At 37.6% G+C, this 21,447-nt stretch overlaps 1 protein-coding gene across 1 annotated transcript in view; it reads right to left on the bottom strand.

Annotated features, from left to right (window-relative positions):
• Window positions 1-21,447, bottom strand: part of CPE (carboxypeptidase E) — a gene marked incomplete at its 3' end in the record, with an annotated part of 57,495 nt that overhangs the window by 5,095 nt on the left and 30,953 nt on the right. The window contains exons 2-6 of the mRNA XM_080343654.1: window positions 11,955-12,151; window positions 9,925-10,092; window positions 8,860-8,981; window positions 7,717-7,895; window positions 979-1,118 (exon numbers count right to left, since the gene is read on the bottom strand). Coding sequence (XP_080199780.1) covers window positions 979-1,118; window positions 7,717-7,895; window positions 8,860-8,981; window positions 9,925-10,092; window positions 11,955-12,151 — 806 coding nt within the window. The remainder of the gene's footprint in view (window positions 1-978; window positions 1,119-7,716; window positions 7,896-8,859; window positions 8,982-9,924; window positions 10,093-11,954; window positions 12,152-21,447) is intronic.

The following is a 21,447-nucleotide window of genomic DNA, read 5'->3' as shown; positions in this document are numbered from 1 at the left end:
TATTTCAAATATGAAAATATTTCAGATTTCTAGCTAACTAAAGCATTTCTGCACAAATAAGCTCTTAAATAAATGAATCTATTAATTGACCAGCTTTGCTAACAAACTACATTTCTGATTTAGCATTTCCAGATGTGCAGCCATTAATAATCTCAAATATATTTGTGATCCTTAACTAGAATATCCAGGTTTCAGAAATTCAGTAATCTCACACTGCTTGGAACCATCATTTCAGTGCAGCCTGTTACATTTGCATTAAATGATTGGGGGCGGGGGAGTGGAAGAGAAGCAGTGCCTCACTCCAAATACACAAATACACTCATAGATCTATTTCAGGAATCTTAACATCTAACAACCTATTGGCATGAAATTATCTAAACCCATGACTCAACTTTACACTTCTAACCAGATTTTGTGTAAATTTTAATGGAATTATCACATGGACAGCTCTACATTGAGTATCAGCAGCCCATGCAATCAGAGAGCAGTGGAGTATCTACAAAACCAGGATTAAAGATGTCCACTGACATGACACTGAGCTGCCAAGCAGATACAGCCTGATCCAGCCATCTCGGCCCCTGTACGTCCAGAGCGATGCATCCCATGCCTATACACCCACTTCCATACCTGCAGAGGACAATTCATCTCTCATCATACACACATCAGTGCTGGGGGAATGAGTTATACACTCTGGTGATGTGCATTTCTTTCCATTGATGAAGTCAACACAAATCATTTACATTAAAAGTCTGCAACAGCTTAAGTAAGACAAGATGAATTCCATACTATAATATCTTTCTTTTCCCCTCCTCTTTTATATACATAGAAAAAAAAAATTACACAGGATTTACCACCTTAGAGACATATAAGAATTATGGAGTTGGATTTATATGAACTTCTGAATTAACATTCACACAGTACAAAGTTGATAAGCTTCATGTACATTTACTAGAGTTTTGCTATCCTCTTTTTTGTTACCTGCTCAATGTAGTTGATAAGGGAGTTCTTGTTGTCCTCCCAGTAGCCCTTCAGAGTTTCTTCAGGTGGGAATTTTTCACAGCTAAGCTCCACTGTGATTTCAAAGCAGTTGCTGCTGAGGTAATTGAAATCCTGCATTCCTGCAATGCCAGAAAAGAGAGTTAGTGATGCATTTTGCTTTGTTCTGAAGTAAATAAAGGGGGACACATGAGATGCTGTGGCTATTAAGAAAAGAATAGCTATAAATACAGTCGATGCAGTTCCATGTACTCAGTTTAGTTTGGAATTCAGAAACTTCAAGTCAGAGAAACCAAAAAGACAATTAATTCCCAATAATATTTTATTTCCAGGCAAAGTTTGGAAAATAATTGACACCTGGACTCTGTACTCTTACCTGACACATTTTTGGATAGCTGACATATAAATTACTTATTATCGCTTCAGGAATGGAAATTATTTCTGATTATGGCTAAAATATTTCCATATCAAAGTAAAAGGTGATCACTTTGTAAGCCAAGAGGAATGACAATTAATTACAAAGCAAATGAAATATGATAAAGTGACTTTGAAAAAGAGGTTTATAAAGATAGGTCAAAAACATTTTGGGTTATTTTTTTCTGAAAATATGGAGTTTCAAATTCGTAAAATTTTACATGAAAAACATCTGTTTGCTAAGGAATATTCTTTGTCAAGCTTTTCTGCATAAATTCCAAATATTTTCCACAGAAAAAAAATACAAAACCAAACTTCCTATAAACTTTATTTACATGGAAATTTTTCCATGGATAGGGGTATCTCCCACCCCACTCAATACCTCTGCAAAATCAACACTGGATAGCCTTCTATAGAGAAGAGAAAGATCATTTAGTCATAGGAATTTAAATAAATATATATCGTTGCATCATCAGTAATAATAAAAACTTGATGGGAAAGACACACTCTTTTACATTGCTAAGCCCCTCGTTTTACTACATGGAAATGATGACTTTTTTCTCAAATCAGTCAACCAATAACCAAACTAGTTTCCAGTTTTGTAACTTAATCAACCAGCTGTAGAGGGACTGTGGCTGTTCCCAGGAGGGTTATAAATATATTCTTTGGAGAAGCTGATGTGGAATTAGCTCTTGCCTTCCCAGTCTATCTGGGTGGCAGAGTCAATGGATTCTCAAACAGAGGACTGAAAAGAAAAAGGTTACCAAACAATGTGAGCATCCCCATGGAGGTCACCGAGGGATTTAAAAGTGCCTCAAACATAGCTAATTCATTCAGCCCTATGTTCCTCCCTGTAAGCTACATATTAAATTTAATGCAGTCTCCTTACCAAAGCACCAGTGGTGTTCACCAGTTCAGAAATGTCCAGAGTGCTTATGTCATATCCAAAACAGAACCCCAAGGGCAACAAACAGATTGAGTCAGGTGGGATTCTGCCAGCACATTGGGGTAAAGAGTCTATTTTCTGCCAACCAGGCAATGAGATTCCTAGCTACTGAAAGGAATAGGGACTTTTCACACTCCCAAAAGAAACTTTGCATTTCTAAACCTTTTTTAGGTGTCTGAAAAAATGAGGACATAGAAGGCAAAGGTGATCCTGAGAGCCACGGCTCTGATGTCCTGCCAGGTAGAATGCAAGATGGTCCATTCAGCAGTAAACAGCAAAAGAGCAGTGGAGTCATGAGTAAAATCCTGACAGTGGTGCTGACTGCTAGGCATCTGTTCCAGGTACTAGATACTGTTGTTTTTCTTGATTTTTGCCTTTATTCTACAAGAAAGAAAGAATTCATAAGAGGAGAAGTGGGAGGTGAAGGACATGATGTAATTCTACTGTGGTGCCAACAACTCATGACCATTACTACTCCAGTTCTCAGGAGTTTTCTCCCTCCACATCACCTCCCAAAGCAAGGTGATACTCAGGGATGCCCTAGTTTCTCAAGAATGGAATAAAGAAGCAATACATTTTCCTGTTTTGTGCACAATGCTCATATCCTACAGTTTGTTTGCCAGCTCCTGGGCTGGTCCACAGTTCATACTTGTTGCTCCTGCAAAAATTCAGCTTGCATCACTGAGATGCCAGTGATGACCTGGGTCTCTTGGACAGAGAATGGGGTGAAGATAGCCTAGATCTAAACTGTGGCCTACAACATCTATAATCTGGAAGGCATCAGGCTGGCTACATACAATTTGCACTCTTTACCTGCCTATTCAATATGGCAGTTAGGTGCAAAATCCAAGAAATCAATACTATCCAAAAGATGTATTCAACACTGCAAGAACTTTGCTGCCACTGGTCAAGCTCTCTAATTGTCGTATTCCTTCTTGTTATGCCCATGACATACATCACATGGATGTACATCACCACACTCCCAAAGCCTCTCATTTTAACAAAGCATAGCACAAAAGTAAGTTTCTTTAACAGGGACAACTCTCTGAAGACCAGAAAGGCTTAGCAGACCTCAGATATAACTGAGATTCAGCAATGAATGCCCTTCATTGCTGACAATGAGTGGACTTCTCTTTGAAACTGAGAAACACAAGAACTCTTGTGTTGCACTCCTTCACTGTCCTGGAAGGACTACAGTGTCTTTATGTTAATACTTACATGAATAAGCTTAGAATATGGGACAAAATTAGTTTATTCAGCTTTTAAAAAAGCAACTCCAATGAGCAGGATGTGCTCCCAGCATCAGAATTACCTAGACACTAAGCTAGTTCAGCTTCTACACATATAAAGACAGTAACTTTCAGTAGGACAGGATGAACTTGAGCCTTGCATGTAATGCGGAGAACTCATACCTCCTACATATATTGTATAAAATACTAGAAAAATTTGCCTAATGTTGCTTCCAAAACTGGTAACATGAAAGATAATTCAAGTTAGGAATTGAGTGCCAAGAGTGATTTGAGAGTATCTGAAAATAAAAAGACACTTAAACAATAGACTAACAGTACAGCAATGTAAGCTGCTTTGAAATGCTATTTTTGTAATGACACAAATCTGATTAGACTCAGGTGACTCTGCAGTGACAGAACAAGCAGAACATGCATGTGACTAGATAGCAATTCATTACTATATGTTCTTCTCATTTATATTTCCACACAAAAAGTACATTAAAGAACCATTACTGATGTTGAAAAGTTATGCACTCGACAGCTAAGGAAATACCAAAATTAAAGCTGTCTGTGCAAATTAAATTTTACTTTCTTGTGCATATGTGCAGTCATTAATTACTTGCTGATAGGGACAAGACTAGTGTTAAAAATATAAAAGATTTTATATACAGGCTTGTTTTTCCCCAGGGTTTGGTGGCTAAAAGAGCCTTTCCTGAACACTGAAGAATGACCCCATTGCCTTTGCTTGCTGCTCTCTGAAAAACCTACAAGGATCAACTAATTACAGATGACAATGAATACAAAACAGTGCAACGAACATCATGGTCTGAGATTTAGCACAAAGATGCTGTTGGGGCAGTTATCTTCTATTTGTTCCTGCTCCACAGAAGAAAGTAAATACTAAGCAGGTCATGGAGAGAAAAACCTCACAGCAAAGTGTATTAAGAGACAGAAGCAAATGTTAAATAATCCTGTACATCATCTGTGCTCTCCACCCCAAAACCTGCATGGAGAATTGCCACCCTGCCTGAGGCCAATAAGGAAATCCTGAAGTTCTACAAGAGGGCAAGGACAGAACATGAATGCAATGGAGCGTTCATCCTTACTTCCAGCTTGAGACAACAGCTTCTACCAGACTTATCTGTCACCAGGTGTTCAGCCTTCCTATCAAAAGAACTTCGGTATTCAGAAAAACATATGTAAAGCAACCCATACTCACAGGAGAGGGCCACCTATATGTTATCCCGCATACCAAGGAACTAATGAAAATTGCTGCTGGCCCACCATGCAGCACGATGTTTTACAAAAGGTAGAAGTTACTGTAGGTAAATGATATGGGCAAGGGAATTGATGCAGAACAATCATAATGAGCTCTATAGGGCAACAGCAACTTCAGTAATTTATTAGAAAGAAGAAATCAGCCCTTCCTAGGTCAGAGCTCTTGGTCTGATGAGGTACTGTCAAAGGCAGCATCTAGGAGACCACAGCCTTACTTAGCTTGGCTGTCCTCCACTCACTCCTTTTTCCTTCCACCACCACTGGCTCTGCTATACCCCTGCACTACTTTCTACACCAAAACCAGCTCCAGTACCCACTCTCATGTATTTTTCTACTTCCAGTCACGTTGTTCAAGTTCTTCTCCTTCTCTATAAGCTTGTGGCAAGCCCTCTTTTATTTTGCCACCATTCAGCCCAGGGAGATCACCCTGCAGGCACCCACAGGACATTGAGCTACTCTCACGTCCCCTCACAGGACCCAGAACAGCCCACAGCAACCCAAAGGTGCAAAGGCAGAGAAGTACCACCTTAGTTTCGAACTGGAGTGGATACCATGGAGACAAGGCCTTTGGAGAGTTTTTCTTGACAAATTCTGATCTCTGGTAAGGATATACAATGAAATACTTTTCCTAAAGTAATACACAGGGCTTTTCAATGGCTTATACCACTGCTAACTTTGAGTACGTTTTCATAAGGATAGCGAAGGTCACAGAGACAACATATAACTTATGTGCCACGTTTCAGTTTTGAGACAGAGCTTTTTGGACCAAAGCTTCCAAGAAAATTTTCACTTGAACTAAGTAACGTTTAGTTATTTTTCTTAGCACTAGGCATGGAAACAACAGATCTGTTTTCGCTAAAATATTTTTGGGGTTGTTTTTGTTTGTTTGTTTTGTTTTAAAGTCAGCCTGTGGCAAACATTACCATGGAGGTTTCATTCAAAAGTCACAGCTTGCCAGCTGATTTCTACACTTGAAAAAAACAACAAAAAAAAGCAAACAAAAAACCAACCAACCAAACAAAAAAACCCCAAACAAACAACAGAGTCATGCTGTGTGGTCCAAAGTTTATTGCCATCTCTCTATTTTTTATGAGCTGCACCATATTAGGATCATAGACCCTGGTTAGAACTAAGACTCCTGTCTACTAACTTCTGTACAAATACATGAGGAAAAGAAAGGGCTCACTTGGGGAATTTGCAGTCTAACTTAAAATGGGATCCAAAAGGGTCAAATAATTCAAACTTTCCAACAAGTTTTTCCAATGGAAAAATGTGCTTTTGGCCTGTGCACTTTAGTTAAAATCAAATAATTTCATCAAAACAATGGAAAGACTGTTTTTTATAGCATTTTCCTAAGGAAAAATAAGCTGAAATTCAATACATCTAAGTTTTTATATTTAATCCTTAATATTTCATTAAGATAATTTTTGGACTGAGTTGAAACAAAATTCAACTATTAAACCTTTCAATACTTGGTTTATATTCTTTTTTTTTTTCAAATTATGCAAACTCAGTTTTGTCTAGGGTGTTTTAATGGTTCCAATTTAAAGTCTGTGAAAAGCCTCACACAAAGGGAAATTTTTGGTTTTCAATCATATTCAGAAATGTCAGCATTTTACATTACACCCAGTCTCTGATACATGTGGTACCCCAGCAGAGGACACTTGCTGCCCCTGTGACGACCAGTGATAACAGCTCTAGGAATAAGCAAGTAGGTGATCGCTGGCTTTGTGAGTACTACCAGTCATTGTTCTGCTTCTAATTTCTTCACATCAGCTTAATTATTTTTCTCTTCTAGTACCCCTTTTACTGTAACAGGAGCAGAGCTGCCACCTAAGCTGCCCCAATGTTTTGAGAGATTCCTACTAATTTCAAGTAAAAATCTAAAGTTCATTCAGAGACTGTAATTGAGTATTAAGAGGAAAACAAACAGTAAAACTGGTACATGTGTTCAAAGTTATCTGATCCAAATCAACAAAGCAAATGAACAGGCAAATCACACAAGCTGAGTTTCTAGCTCAGAAATCCCCAGCTCATTTTTTCAAGTTTTGTCCAAGTTTAGCAGATACAGAAGATGTATAAAAGATCTATATATGCCAGCATCTGCTTTGCCTCAACATACAAAAAAAATGACATATAAAAATTCTTGGCAAAAAGGAATTAAATGTCCCTTTTCAGGCTACTCTTCAAGACTTCTCCTGGAAAATTAGTGTTGAAGTGGCCATTGAAGCCCTGCTGTTCCTCTTAGCACAGAAGGTTCTACCAAAGTCTAGGGGAACACTACCTGGGCAGAAATCAGCCTCTAATAAAGCTAGGAAGTATGGAGACACAAGTATCTTCACAGCTGGATTTTTCCCCACAGAAATCAAAGGCCAAACTCCCATTGGTGATAACATTGCAAAAATCAGACCTTTCCACTTTTTTCAAGGTTGGATGCTTTCATTATTGAGGTTAAAATGATCAGTCAGTAGCCTGCTGCCTTTTATCAGGGCATGTTAAGAGAATTTTTACTCTTTTCTTTCTTTTAAAAAAACAAATCAAAACACAATAAACAAAAAAACCCCCACACCTTAAGCTCGCCCACTGTAGGATTATTAAACTTGCAATGACCTGAGCCCTGACTAAAGAAACACTCTAGAAAAATGAATAAAAGAGGAATGTTTTAACAGAGGTCACAATGAGCTTTAAGGGATTTTATAGATACACTGTGGTGAATCACCAGCCTTTGATTCAGCCTTAACCAGACTAAAAGCCATGGATAAACTGGTGGTATTCAGAGTATAATTAAACTAGTGAAAAATGAAGCTTAAAATAAGCACCAGTGACACTGAATCCCCACACAGTGGGTCTCACCTCCTGGGACACTGTACCAGGCACCACCATTAGTTGTTCCATCCACAAAGCTGCTGTCATCATCATTTTTGCGACACGGTGGTCTGTTTGGATCAGACATAGCGGGATTAAAGGAAGAATAACTGCGAGCCAGGCTTTGAAAAATTGCATCATCAGGGCAGGAGCTGTATTCGTGAGTACTGCCTAGGGAGGAAAAAAACGTCCAGGAACAAGGATTATGAAAAGGGCAGTCATACTGACTGAGCTCACAGCCTAGATTACCAGCACTGCACAGCAGGACTGTGCATGGAAACTCTCTGTACACAGGTATGTGTCCTACAGTATCACAAACTAACATAGCATTACCTTAACAACTAACATTTCCCCAATACTTCATCAATTGCCTGTGTCAGGTTGCCCTGTTATTAAGGTGACTATTAATATCAGCCTTTAATATTTATCAAAATATTAATTTCAAAGTGCACCACAAAGACTAAGGTATTCTAGGCTTTAGATATTTTCTTAGAACACATAGTACACGGAAAAGGTCTCTCCCTAAAGGAGTTTACAGTCTGATATTAAAAGGATTTGCAATTAAACTGTGAGAAAGCAGTCACAAACAACATCATCTCACGATCATTTCAGTCATGTGCATATCCCCTAGCAAAAGAAAAAACAAATATTACTGTCTGCTAAATGATAACATCTCTGCAACAATGTGATCCTTTTTATTTGGGACCAATACTGAGAAAGGGGGGAAAAAATTATAGTTGTTTTTATTAGCACACTACTGCCTTCAGAAATTCATTTTTTAAAGGTTCAGGCATAGAAAACTCAGATCTCACCGGCAGCGAAGGCACAACTCTTTTGCTTCAGTTAACAAAGTACAAACAGCCTCAGCTAATTTAAACGCTAAGTTGCCTCAATTAAAGTATCTGAGGGACCATGATTCTCTCAGGTATTACATCGTTTATGTGATGAAGCTCTACTGAAACAAGCTATCTACATACACTCATACAGTGACTACTTTTAAATGTGACTAATATGCTAAAAAGGTCATTGCAATGCAATGGCATGATGTTTGCAAGGTGGATCTTAGGTAGCAGGGAAATAAGTATAGAATGTGATTTATATCTCCTGCTATTTCATGTTAACTCATATTACATACCACTCCGAGTCTCATCATAAGGATAGTTTGCAACGAGGTCTCCTCCATGAAGGTTGGCAGAGAGCACAAAGGGAATATCCATAATCCAGTGAATGACACCTTTTGTTTCAGGAGCAAGCTACAACAGAACAGCAATACCAGCAGTTACCAACCAATAATCCAATGCAGAAACTTATTTTATTATATATATTGGGCTTAATTATTATCATTGTGCAAGCCAGTTAAATGAACAGCAATATTATTTTGGCTTCAGAGGCAACTGGATCAGTTCTTTATATCAGAATCCATCTGAGAAGATTCATATGAGACTAAAACTGGTGCAAATTCAGAATGTGACCACAGATAAAGTAATCTCAATATTTTACTACTTTTCATTACTGCTAAAAAACAAAACAAAACAAAACAAAACAAAACAACAAAAAGCCTACCCAATAAAATAAACTAACTAAAAAAAAATGGTATATTCTCTGCACAGAAAGTAAAATCACTTCATTTTAAAATATGAATTTGAAGACCAAATATAATTATTAAGGCCACAACCCTAGGAGACTGCAGTCACAACACTGTAATTTCTAAAACCTCATGAGGGGATAAACACAAGAAGATGAAAATCCCTTCAGATATGCAGTTGTATATTTAAGGCTTAACTTTAACAAAAATATATATGTTATATGTGAGAATAGCTATCTAGCCAGCAATGTAATTAAGAACAATATACAAGGTAATTTCTGGCAATGGTAACAATACAGAATATCTGCAGGAATAGCTTCAAACCAAGGGAGAAGGCTATGCAATCGCTGGCCTTAAAAATAAAACATGCTTGGAATAAGAAATTATCTAAGGATTAAGCAATATGCATCAAAAGGGTTCACTACAGCAAGCCATTTTGAGAAAAACTTCAAGAAGCATCAGACAAACAAATTTAACAAAATGAACAAAATACTGAGAAGCAAGCAAATCATAAAGACCATACACACATCTCTTACAGGTTGCTACATGTCTGCTTGTGTAAAAGGGAAGAGATGAGCATGTAAGCAACCTGATATTCAGTCCCTGCTTACCTTAGGATTCTGGTCCACAGCTTTTTTCATGTTTTTCAGCAGATGGTTGTTTGGGCCACCTTCTTTCTCATTAACATAGACTATTCTATCAAGATCAGGGAAATTTCGGTTTAGATCTATCCCTTGGGCATTACTTCGACCAACAAACCAGTCTTTAAGTTCACCAGGCTGAACAGAAAAGGGAACAGAGAAAGAAAGGGGAGATGAGCAGATTCAGAAGCTTACATATCAAGCTTTATAATTGTATATTTAGCCATGTAAATTCAAATCATGGGTTTACTCCTCATTTTCTCAAGGACAAGAAGGAATCATGTGGGAGTAAAAACTTGTGAAGTACCAAGGAGTGAGTCACCTCTATTTCTCCCTAGATCTCTGTGGGAACAAAACAAACCTCTGCGGGAACAAAACAAACCTCTGCCTCACTGAGGGTCTCGGAGGAGAGGCTCATTCTCATAGCAGCAGATCTGGACTAAGGATGGGCAAACTTACCAGCAGCATCAGATTTTCCAGTGCCTGCTGAGCCATCCTCCGAGACCTGGCTTTTCCCTATTGCCTTATGTCCATGCTCATGAATTATAGACCTCATTTTAGCAAGCCTCAGAGCAGCTGAAGATTTATCAGTAAGCCACAAGGACCATTTGCACTTGTTTCAGAGTTCCTCCAAATCTCTTCAGGGTAAGGAAGGACCCTAATTTTTATTTACCTGAAATCTTTATTTTTATGGCACCTGTCAGCTTTATTCACTGAAATGGTAACACTAAATAAAGATGCAATGAGAATTTTTGCAAAATCTTTTCTTTAAACTGATTCTCCAAAATAGGTTTTAGTTTGCATTAAAGAAATGCCTTCAGAGCACAGAGTTTTCCCTAGCTTGCCTCTGTAAGCTTTCACTACTCCGTAAAGTAGGTTTAGCTTGATTACTGGAGTATATTGAATCTACTGTCACACACTGTGAATAAGATCAAAACACTTTTAAATTGAAATAACAGTGGAACTAAAGCAAAATAAATCATGTGTGATTTGTAATGCAACCATGTAAAAGCAAGTGTGCTTTAAGTAAGGAGCCAAAGTTCCAAATAATATTACAGAATCTCGAGAGAGAAACGTAAAAGTAGTGCAATACTGCACCAATTTGAGCGTAGTTTCTGCTTCATGGCCACTAGAGGGAGACATAGACCGAATAGGGTTTAAGCGAGTTCTGTGGCTGTGAGGTTTTTTTAAAAGACTTCCTGAGAATCATTTTTTAAAATATCTTAATAAGGTTTGACTTATTTAATCATAAATAATAAACAATCACCTTAAAATATTCAATATTTTCATATTAGTTAAAAAACACCACACTTTGCAAAACAAGAAAACTCCTATTTTTGTTTAGAACATAATATGCACCTGAAGCTGTATGCAGCAGGGTCTTATTTGGCCTCTATTTGCTAATTATGCGTCAACACATTACATGTTTCTTGACTGAGTTATCATCCTAAAATACATGCTGAATTTTCTTGACTAGTAGCTTAATTAAAGTACTTCATGTCTGAGATTTAGAATCAGAATATAAGTTATTTGTATTAAAAATATGGCTCACAAAGTTTGGTTTTTTTGGGATCAAGCTCTGATAAATGTGAATAATTCACATAAGTGCATTTACATGAGAATATTCTTAAAGAAAACATCAACTTTCCCTTTTCTACCACTTTTGAAACATCACATATTACTAGAAGTTACTCATTTAGGAAGCAGTTCTGTTAGTGAACTTAGATTAAAGACTAATCATGAAACATAATCATCATTATATTTTAAAATACAGTAACCTCACAAAAGAGATGGCTCTTTGTTGAAAACACAGGAGTAAAATCCTTTTTGTTAAACAGAACAAGCCACTGTACTATTAGGAAATACTTCAATTATGCTGTTTCATTCAACAATCACCGCCAGGAGTTCATCTACCTGTAAAACTGCTAGTCCAAGTGTCATTATGATTCTAAGGTTGATTTAGACATTGATAACTGTTCTATATGTGTAGCCTTACAAACCTGGGATGCTGCCTTCTCAAAGCCATCTGGGTTCAAAGATGGCATGATATGGATACGTGTGCTGTGGATCAAGTTGATAATAGTTTCGTTTCCTTTCTGGTATTCATTACACAAGTACTGCGCCAAGAAGATGAGCAGCTCCCTTCCAACAGCTTCATTCCCATGCATATTGCCAACATATTTAAATTCTGGCTCTCCTGCAAAAAAAAAAAACCAAACAAACAAAACAAAATAAAAACAAACAAACAAGAAAATAAAAAAATATCATGTTTTAGAACACATAAAAATCATCCATGGACTGGACCACACAGTGCATCTGAGATATGGGTATCACTATTACTGTAACTGGTCACAGTATGTCCAGGAAGTTAGAAGCCTCCTTCAGAAAAATGGATTTAAGTTTTTTTTCTGAACTCTGGCTAAACAAATAGTAATTTACCATCAGCTGTTTGTCAAAGAATAACAGAGGACAACAGAGCATGCCAACACAAATGCTATGCACTGCTGTTAACATCACTATCATTGAGATCTAATGCAATCGATGCTTCAATTCTACAAAAGGATGTCTTGATTAGGTAGTTTTTAAATATATAAACTGACACTAATAGAGCTTCTTATCTTTAATATTCTCTCCAAGATTAGTTTAAGCTTCTTGCACTACACATGCATTAAACTGCAATTCTTTTACCAAAGCATTGCCAGTCAACAGCTGTTGATCCTAGTGATCTGGAAAACCTTATTCAGCAGTTGCTTTGGATATCCAGTTCAGCTTTTATAACTGCAATAACCTAATTCATAAAACAAATCATTCCTATTTAACATTCCAATAAACAGTCCAGTATTAAATATATGTGTAAGCATTCCATATATATTAATAAATAAATGTAATGTTGATTTAATATATATTGTATATCCATATTATAATATTCAACATGTATTCAGTACATATCTAGATATTTACCCATATATATGCTCAATATATAAATAAGCAGCCCAGTACTCCAATTGCTCATTAGTCACATTCTCAAGAGCCTAGACATGAAAAACACACAAGACAGGTCTTATAGAGCTGTGAAGGATATAACTTTCAAACGATGACGTTTTGAGTCCTAATTCCAGACAGGTTTTAGAATAATGTAAATACCTGAATGAGATTAGGAGGATTGTCCTAGAACTAAATTGAAGAATATGCTGTTTTCTGGAATGGAGCCCTTTTGTCTTGTCCTTTTTAATGCAGTTATTCTGTTGCAACAGCTTTAATCAAACATTCTGCTGATTATATGCTCTGAATAGTCTTTGAGCACACTTTACAACAGCTTTTAGCCCTATCACAGGGGCAAATTCAAGCCAGGAAGAATGTTACACAAACAAGACCTAAATAATTGCTAATCAAGCGCAGAGCCATATCTACTTATGACTCCTCAGCCTGTGCTTGTTAACCTTAATCCAGTGATAAGATGCTAGCAGAGAGAGGACTATTAATACTGTGACTTCTTGCCTTCCAGCAAAGATGGTTTTGTCTGTATGGATTCTTCCCTGAATTTTTTTTGTCAAGTTGGTTAAAAAGTTTTCTAGGTTCAGTGAAATAGCTTCATTTTATCTGATACACACAGTGCCACTACTTTGACTAAAAACCTCTGTTTCCTCTTTTGGCATTGAGCTCCTGTTTACTGTTTTTTCTTATCTGTTGCAAGAGGTATAATCATCAAGACTATGTAATCAACCCAATCCCACTTACACAGAAGGCTACTATTTAATAAAATATGCAACACTGCACATCACATAGTCTCATAATTAGAATACTCAGGAATATGTATATTGGCATGTTACTGATAGGAAAAGTGCTTCACAAGATAGCAGGCAAATTTGTTACTGCAGTAAATATGAACACAGTTGCATTTTGCACTTGTGGTTTTCCCTAGGATGTCACTAATAAAGCCTGCATTTCTCCTGAATCTGAGCCCTATGCATTAATCACCTACCTTTCCTTAGCACTTTAATTTTACAGGCCTGGTTCAAATGAAGAAATAAAAATGTATGTTTTCCATATATTAATGCTTGCTCTCTCCCTCAGAGAACTGTTAACAGTATTTAGAAGGATTCCTGAAAACAGGCACAGAGTCTACAGGGAATCAAGAGTACAGCCTCATCTACAGCTTATCTTCAGTGGTAATGACCCACCGCAAATAAGCACTAAAAGCTAAAAGGAATTCAGGAAGAGATAAAGGGAGTAATTGGAAACATGGAAAGTTTTCCTGTGAGAATTGATTGAAGAGATCAGCTCTAGTTTCTCAGGAAGATTAATAAGGGACAGGCAAATATATGAACCATTGTGGCATGGAGGAATCGGTCTGGAAAGCAACACTTTCCTACACCACAAAACAGCAGATGGTGATTTTAAGTGAAAAGAAACGATGACCATTTTCATAAAGAAAAATAACATTCTTATAACACTAAGTGTGGAAGCAGTGTTGAAAGAACTCTGTTGGCAGCAAGGTGTCAACAGAGCTCCAAGTTTTGCCAGCAAACCACGAGTTAAAAAAAAAACTAATGTAAAAGTGAATGGAAAAAAAAAAAAAGAAAAAAGAAAAAAAGAAGTAAAGATAGCAGACAGCTCAATAACAGCCCTGCTTAAAAACTTAGATTTGTGTTCATATTTTAGCTCCCATGGGCATTTTCTTACGCCTTTCTCCAAAGAGGAGGAATCCAACTCCTATCAAACCTCTGGCTGCAGAGAACAAGGCTGTGTGGTCTACACACATGGGAACTGTTCTCTGCCAGCTCCCCAGCACTGCCTGTTTTCTTACCTCCAGGCACAGCAACCAAAGAAATACTGGGTTTCACTTCTCTCTAAATTTTGCAGCTGCTTCTTGGGAAACAAACTCAATTTTTACTCTTTACTTCAGTGAAAGTACATTACTGCTACAAGCTGGCTGCGGGGCAATTAGCAGTTTGCTCATTAGTTGTCCATGCCCATCATGGGCAAAGTCAGAGATTCCAACCTGGAAAAAGAGACAATGCTACTAAAGTCATTAGTCATCATCAGAGTGCCCAAAAAGCTGAGGGAGCTTCCGCAGGCTGACTTCTCAGTTAATGAAGCCCTTCATTTGCATTTGCATTTGCTTTTCACCATTTCATATTAGATTAAAAACTGCAACTCAGGATGTACCTTCTGGAAACCTTTTTTTTTGGTGAGTTGTTTTTACCTAAACCCCTTCCTAATTCCCTTTCTCTCTAGGACGATGAAGGCCAGGCTGGAGAGCAGACAGCTAGCTGAGGCCATTGCTCTGTGGGTCGATTTAAGTAGACCCAGCTGCCCAACTTTTAGTGAATGATTCTGCGATGCAGCCAGCACCCCAAGCCCACTATGACTCCCAAAGAAACCAGCTCATTCTCCTCCACCCCATGGGCTAACACAGATCCCTCAAACACCAAGGATGCCAGCTGTCTGGTTCTGAAGCCAGCACTCATCACTTTATGGGTTCCCTGGTCTATTAATTGAATACCTCCTGTCACACTATCTCTAAAAGCTTCATGCTTCTCTGGAAAACAGTCCACCCCATGGGGAAAACAGCCTTCAGTCACCTGTTGCTAGTGTGCTACTCAGCTAGAGGAAGATCTGCTCCTCCCATTAATCCTTCATGAGCCATTTAATGCAGACCTTAATCACCCTTCATAGGATTCTGCAACTGTAATTGCCTCACAGAATTCTATTTCTTTTTTAATGAAAAGGCTCGGTAAATCTCAGTTTGACTGTCAACTTTTAAACAGTTTCTCCAAACCAGCAGATACATTCCTGTTCCACAACAGATAAGTGGAGGTAGCTTTAAGGGAGAAGCGGCATTAAGAAATCTAACTGGTTTCTCTCATTTATTTGACCCCTACAAAAAAGTGCAATTATTTTAATAGATTCCCATGGTCCAAGATGTGACAAAGACAAAGGAATTTTTCCATTGTTTGAATATTTTAAAGTCTTATTTAATTTTATTCATTTTCTGACAATATCTTTTCAAACTATAATATCTTATTTTCAATAGCAAAAGTAAATGTCATGTCAAAAACATGAGCATGATGTTTATAAATGTGTAAATGTAACTTCAGCCCAGATATAGAGGTCTGTGATAACAAATGAATAAGTGGGTACTAACATCTTTTGGGGCAAGTTGTAAGAAATGAAATGCAGCAGTCAAGTTTATAAATATCTCAGTATCTCTGGTTAAACCTAAGCCATCACACCATTATGGATTTTAGAAAGCTTTTACAACCATCCTAGATTGAGTGCATAGTACATTACAGCCTGATAAACGATTGAGGAGAAAGTATTTTAAAATGTCATGCCTTTCTGGTGCCTGACAAACATTGTGAAATGTCACCATTCACTTCTGCAGTAATTGTCAGCTCAGGTCTTCTGTAGTTTCCTAGGAATCGCATGTGTATCATTAATATTAGACAGGTTGTCCAATTAAAGATGAGCAACCACTGCCATTTTGAGGTCAGGCTGTACTTGTACAGTAAAGACAGTAATTTCCTAAAGTGTAGGGACAAAAAGTTTAGCACCTACTAATTATCTACACTATGAGTCAAGGCAGTGTCACACCACTAGTCATGGTCTAATGTGAAACGGTTAGCCTTAAAATGTAGAGTATTTCACTCATGAGAGTGCAAGCCATATGGAAAAAAACAGCTAACTACTGGAAAGTTTAAGTGTTTAATGAACTGTTTTGCAAATCAGCCTCAAAAGACTCTTAAAAACTAGAGTCCTTCTACTTTCCTGCATTTCTTATGGAAAAGCCAGCAACGATCCTGAAATAACAGAGTTAGTGTTTTTGATTACTTAGAGTCATTTGTCATTTTTAATATGGCACCCAGTAAAATTTTATTCTAGATAAATGGCATGGAAAATCTCAGGACCTCCGCTGGCAAGAAATTCATTCATTAAATGTGATTGAAGACTTTCTTATGGTCCACAGTTTTATTAGAAGTTTAAAAAGAAAGAAATTTTCTGGAGACCAACTAGATGGAAAACCAAATATTATAAAACAAATTTCTCCTTTTAATATGAAAAAAGTAAGAGAGGGAAAGAAGAAAATTAATAAGGAGGTAAGATAGAAAAGTAAAAGAATTAGAAAATTTCGATTTCTATCATCCTGTATACTAGATGTCTGCAACCCGCCTTAACAGCATTTCAATAGAAACATTGATCTCCATGACTTGTATGAAAATGGCATTGAAAAATAATAGAACTGCAATGCAGTGTTAGTTTCTGTATCATTGTACGGGCCTTATATAATTTGAGGGCGACATTTACTAAGATGAAGCATTAGCCTAACCTTGCTGCAACAGAAACTACTGGAAGATTCACAGGTGTCTTACACGAAAGTAGAAATGGGTCAACACTGAAGGGCTTTGAAAAATCTAATCTTTCACTTTCTTACCACTAACTGCTAGAAAATACACCGAGAAGAAAGCAAGAGGAAAATAAAATCAAGGATCTTTTGGCACTTTCCTGCTTTAAACAAATGCATGCATTTTTAACAGCTATGATTCAAGAGTGGTCTCAAGCTCTTTCCTCAAATTTTCATATTTATTTGAACACTATTAGATAAAATACAAGCTAATGACAAAGTCTGTAGAGCACGTTAAACCCAGAGCAAAAACTCACCAAGAACAGTTAAGTTTCTGCTGGCCTTGACACATACAAATTAAGATGTGATCTCTATACTACTCAGCATAAAGTCTGTCAGTTGGGCTGCAAAATAGGATCTTACATGTCTTTGTGCTGAAAATTAAATTCTCCAGACAGATTTCCTCATGCTCAAGACATTTATTTCCACCAAAAAGGTTCTGCATGACTCAATGCTTTCTCCAGGTTTCCAACAACCCACTCTCACCCTTGCAGCTACAGGACTTGGCAGCACAGAAACGGGCAAAGCATCTGCTCAGCTTCTACCGTTCCCAACTACAGCTCTTTGCTGGCACATCCCACTGCTGATCTCTTCACAGCACCCCATGCTTGCACTGAAGCATTGCACGGTGTAGCACTGAGATCAGTGTTTTGGGTCAAGCCTATTTGCTTTACCAGAGAGCAGAACAGCTTTTGCCCACTAGATTTTTGTCAGTGCACATGAACATATGGTGCTATCAAATAGAATTGATGGTGATTCTTTAAATCATAAAAAATCATTTGTAAAGCAAAAATAGTATACTTATTTAATCAAAACCCTTAACTTAAAAAGAAACACTGAAATGTGATACACACAAAACTCTCATTTTGTGTAAATGTGTTTAAAAGCACTCTCTGAAGTTCAAAGTAGATTTCTAAAATCATCAGAATTTTAGAAGTAACAAATATCCATCTATATATACAACTGGATTAACCAAATTAGTATTGCATTGCATTTTTCATGCTCTAGGAAAACCAAATAGGACTTTGCATTTACAGAATTCATTACAGCCTTACAGTTGCAGGTATTGTAAGTTCAGCACTGAAGGTGGGATTCCTCAGAAATCAAACATGAAACAAACTGTTCTGAACCACCCCCCATGACACTATGGCAGAGTAAGAGACGGGTACAGTTTTTCCACCTCCTATTTTTTTTCTCTCACTGCAAGAAAAAGAAAAAATGAACCAAATCATACTCTGTGATTCTCTGTGAAGGGCACTGACAGTACGGAGGTGACACAACTCTCTGTGTGTCCACGGCAATGTTAGGTGTAGGGTACAACTGATTCAATTCATCTTTTCCACTACACTCAGTAAGAGGGGGACTTTTCCATTTATAATATGTGTGACCAAGTGAATTTTCATTTCAAAGACGTTCACTGTGTCCCTTGAGTTTTTCTTGGCACATGGAGAAAAGATACTTTTTTAATCCATCACCAAAACAGAGTTTCTGACGAAGAGAAAAGTTGATGTGTAATTTAGACATGTATTTATGATGGGTCCTCATCAGGTTCACTTAACAAGCTTTCTCTCTTCAGCAAAGTCTAGAACTGGCTTTTTCACTTCAATTATGAAAGTACCCGTCAGCCATCAGAGTACTTCAAAAGCACTGAGCTTGTCTATCTCATTCCTTTTGCATGCAACAAGTATACGGGAAGTTTCAAAGCTAAACTAGTTCAAATGCCTCCTAACAGCAGGAGACACATTTGGACTCTGCTTTTCCTCATCCTAATTTCTCAAAGACAAGAAATAAAAGTTGGAAATAACTCATTCATTTCCAGATCCCAGACTCAAAAGTCAAACAGGTACACAGAAATGCTGGACAAAAGAAGGTGAAGAAACAAAGGTAGCTCTCCCTTTTTACCAGAAATAAACAAAAAGTCAATTTAAGAAGTGTCAATAATTCTTTTCCAGTAAGTCATACAGGCCAAATTCATCGTTGTCATGAGGCTTCCCTGTGCCAAATGGGTTGACAAAAGCATGGAAGTGCAGGTACAAGCTCGACTGGAGGCTGTTTCCAGGCTGGAAATGATGGGTGCTGCGATTTCCCCAGAGCAGAAGGCAAATCTGGAGAGGTGCTGAGAGAGTAATGTCAGACCAGTGTTTCTCCCCTGTAGCCTCATGCCCCAGAACTCACAGCAAAGCTGTGGTTAAGGAGGAAAGCCAGCTAGGGCAGCTCTCAGGGCACCAGTGTGTCCAAGGGAAGAGCACTCACAGGGGTTCATCTTCACCTAGTAAAACTTCTTGTGTTTCCTCTCAAGAGAAGAGTTATTTCTGACTGAAAAGGATTACAATTTCCATCAAGAGTATGACTTGGGTCCTTGGAAACATACTTTCTGTGCTTAAGCACCTAGGAACAACTAGTAGCAAGCCCCCAGACTTCTTCCCTTGATTTCCAGGAGACTTTCTGAGGGATCACAATGGCACATGTTATTCCACCAAGGCTACACGTAGTGGATGCTCCTTCTTTACTGGTGACTGGAATGTTATTTTATTTCACTGCTGTTTTGTCACAAACTGACACAATGTGAAAAAACCTGTGGGCTGCAGATCTGTGATTCAAACAGATGATGCTAAAGCACATTGGTCATTCTTAACAGATGGAGAGGGATAAAACCTCCCCATAAATATACATCTGTAACGAGTCCCTCATATATATTATACAACATGTTACAGAACAAGAGTGGCATTTGCACAGGCATATTTATTTAGCTTCCCTTGCTTTGATGAGCCTGAATATTTACCCAGCTTAGCTTCTGTGGTTATGGCCATAGAGTTTACAGAAAGAGTTTAAAGTGCCCTTTTAAAATAAATTACAGAAATAAAGGCTTTGCAAACTGCTAAAGTTTATTACGCTGTTACCTTGTTTCTTTTGTGGAAAAAAATATGAAAAATTGACTTGTAATGACTAAGAGAGGATACCATTTACGTTAGAACATAAATGACCCAATTTATGTCAATATACTCAGAAACCAACAAATACCCAGGTAGCTTCTTTTAGTCCTGATACTCTTTTTGCACCATGATTCTGATAAAAAGATTTTTTAAAAACATAACTCCATCATTTTGGGAGTTATGAGGCTTTTTCACCAGAAAAACTGCAGCTGCAGTGTAGGCTTAAAAACTCTGTGAAACCTTGATTCAAAAGTGACTTATTTATATCTTTTTGTTGTTGTTGTTGTACTTCACCTCCAGCCTGATTTTAGCAGATAATACTCTCTTAAGTTTCTGCATTTCAGGTATGAATTCTATGTGATAAGCAGCAGTAAATCTTGATTGTACTTGTTCTTGAGATAGTAACAGTTAAATCAGGTCAGTATGAAGCAGAAGAAAAAAAAATGTTAAGTGGGAACAGAGTAATCAAGATTGGCAGTGCAACACTACATCTCCAAACATAACACTGGGCTTCAGAATTTTTTAGTGGAATGTAAAATTTTATTTAAAATTGTGATTACACACCTTGAGTATTTATTTATAGCCAGCTTAGGTAGAAAGGCAGACCTGGATGCTTGGAGGGCATCTATCTCTTCATAATCACATACATTTGAAATATGGATACCCTTTAGAAAATGTCCCCTGTATAATTTTAAACACTAAAAAGGCAAGACAGTACAAAGAGAAGCAGCTAAACTGGTGCAGAGGCTAATAAAATCAAGCTTGGTGCGTAAGAGGAAGGAGTGAATCATACAACAGCTTGTTGACTCAAGAATAATGATGGAGGTGACGGAACCTGACAAATTGTTTGTCTTGATAGCAGATGGGAGTGGATTCAGAAGGCTTTCAAGAGGTATTTTGCCTTTAGATGAAGGAGCTCCAGACAAAAATCCCATATGGATACTGAGCCTGACACTGCAAGTCACAGCACAGTTGTATAGCTGCAAGACACAGAACAGCCTTCATAAGATAGAAACAAATACTTCACAAAAAATCTGTAGTGGTATTTAGGTCTGCTCAGGGACATGCATCCTAGTGTCCTAAAAAGAGATAGATTTTATCCTCATATAGGGAGCAAACATAAAAGCTTGGTATCTTCTCAGCTTTCCTCAGAGC

The sequence above is a fragment of the Nesoenas mayeri genome (genome assembly GCF_963082525.1).
Source record: "Nesoenas mayeri genome assembly, chromosome: 4".
NCBI lineage: Eukaryota > Metazoa > Chordata > Aves > Columbiformes > Columbidae > Nesoenas > Nesoenas mayeri.
This window is presented reverse-complemented; position numbering and strand designations above follow the sequence as displayed.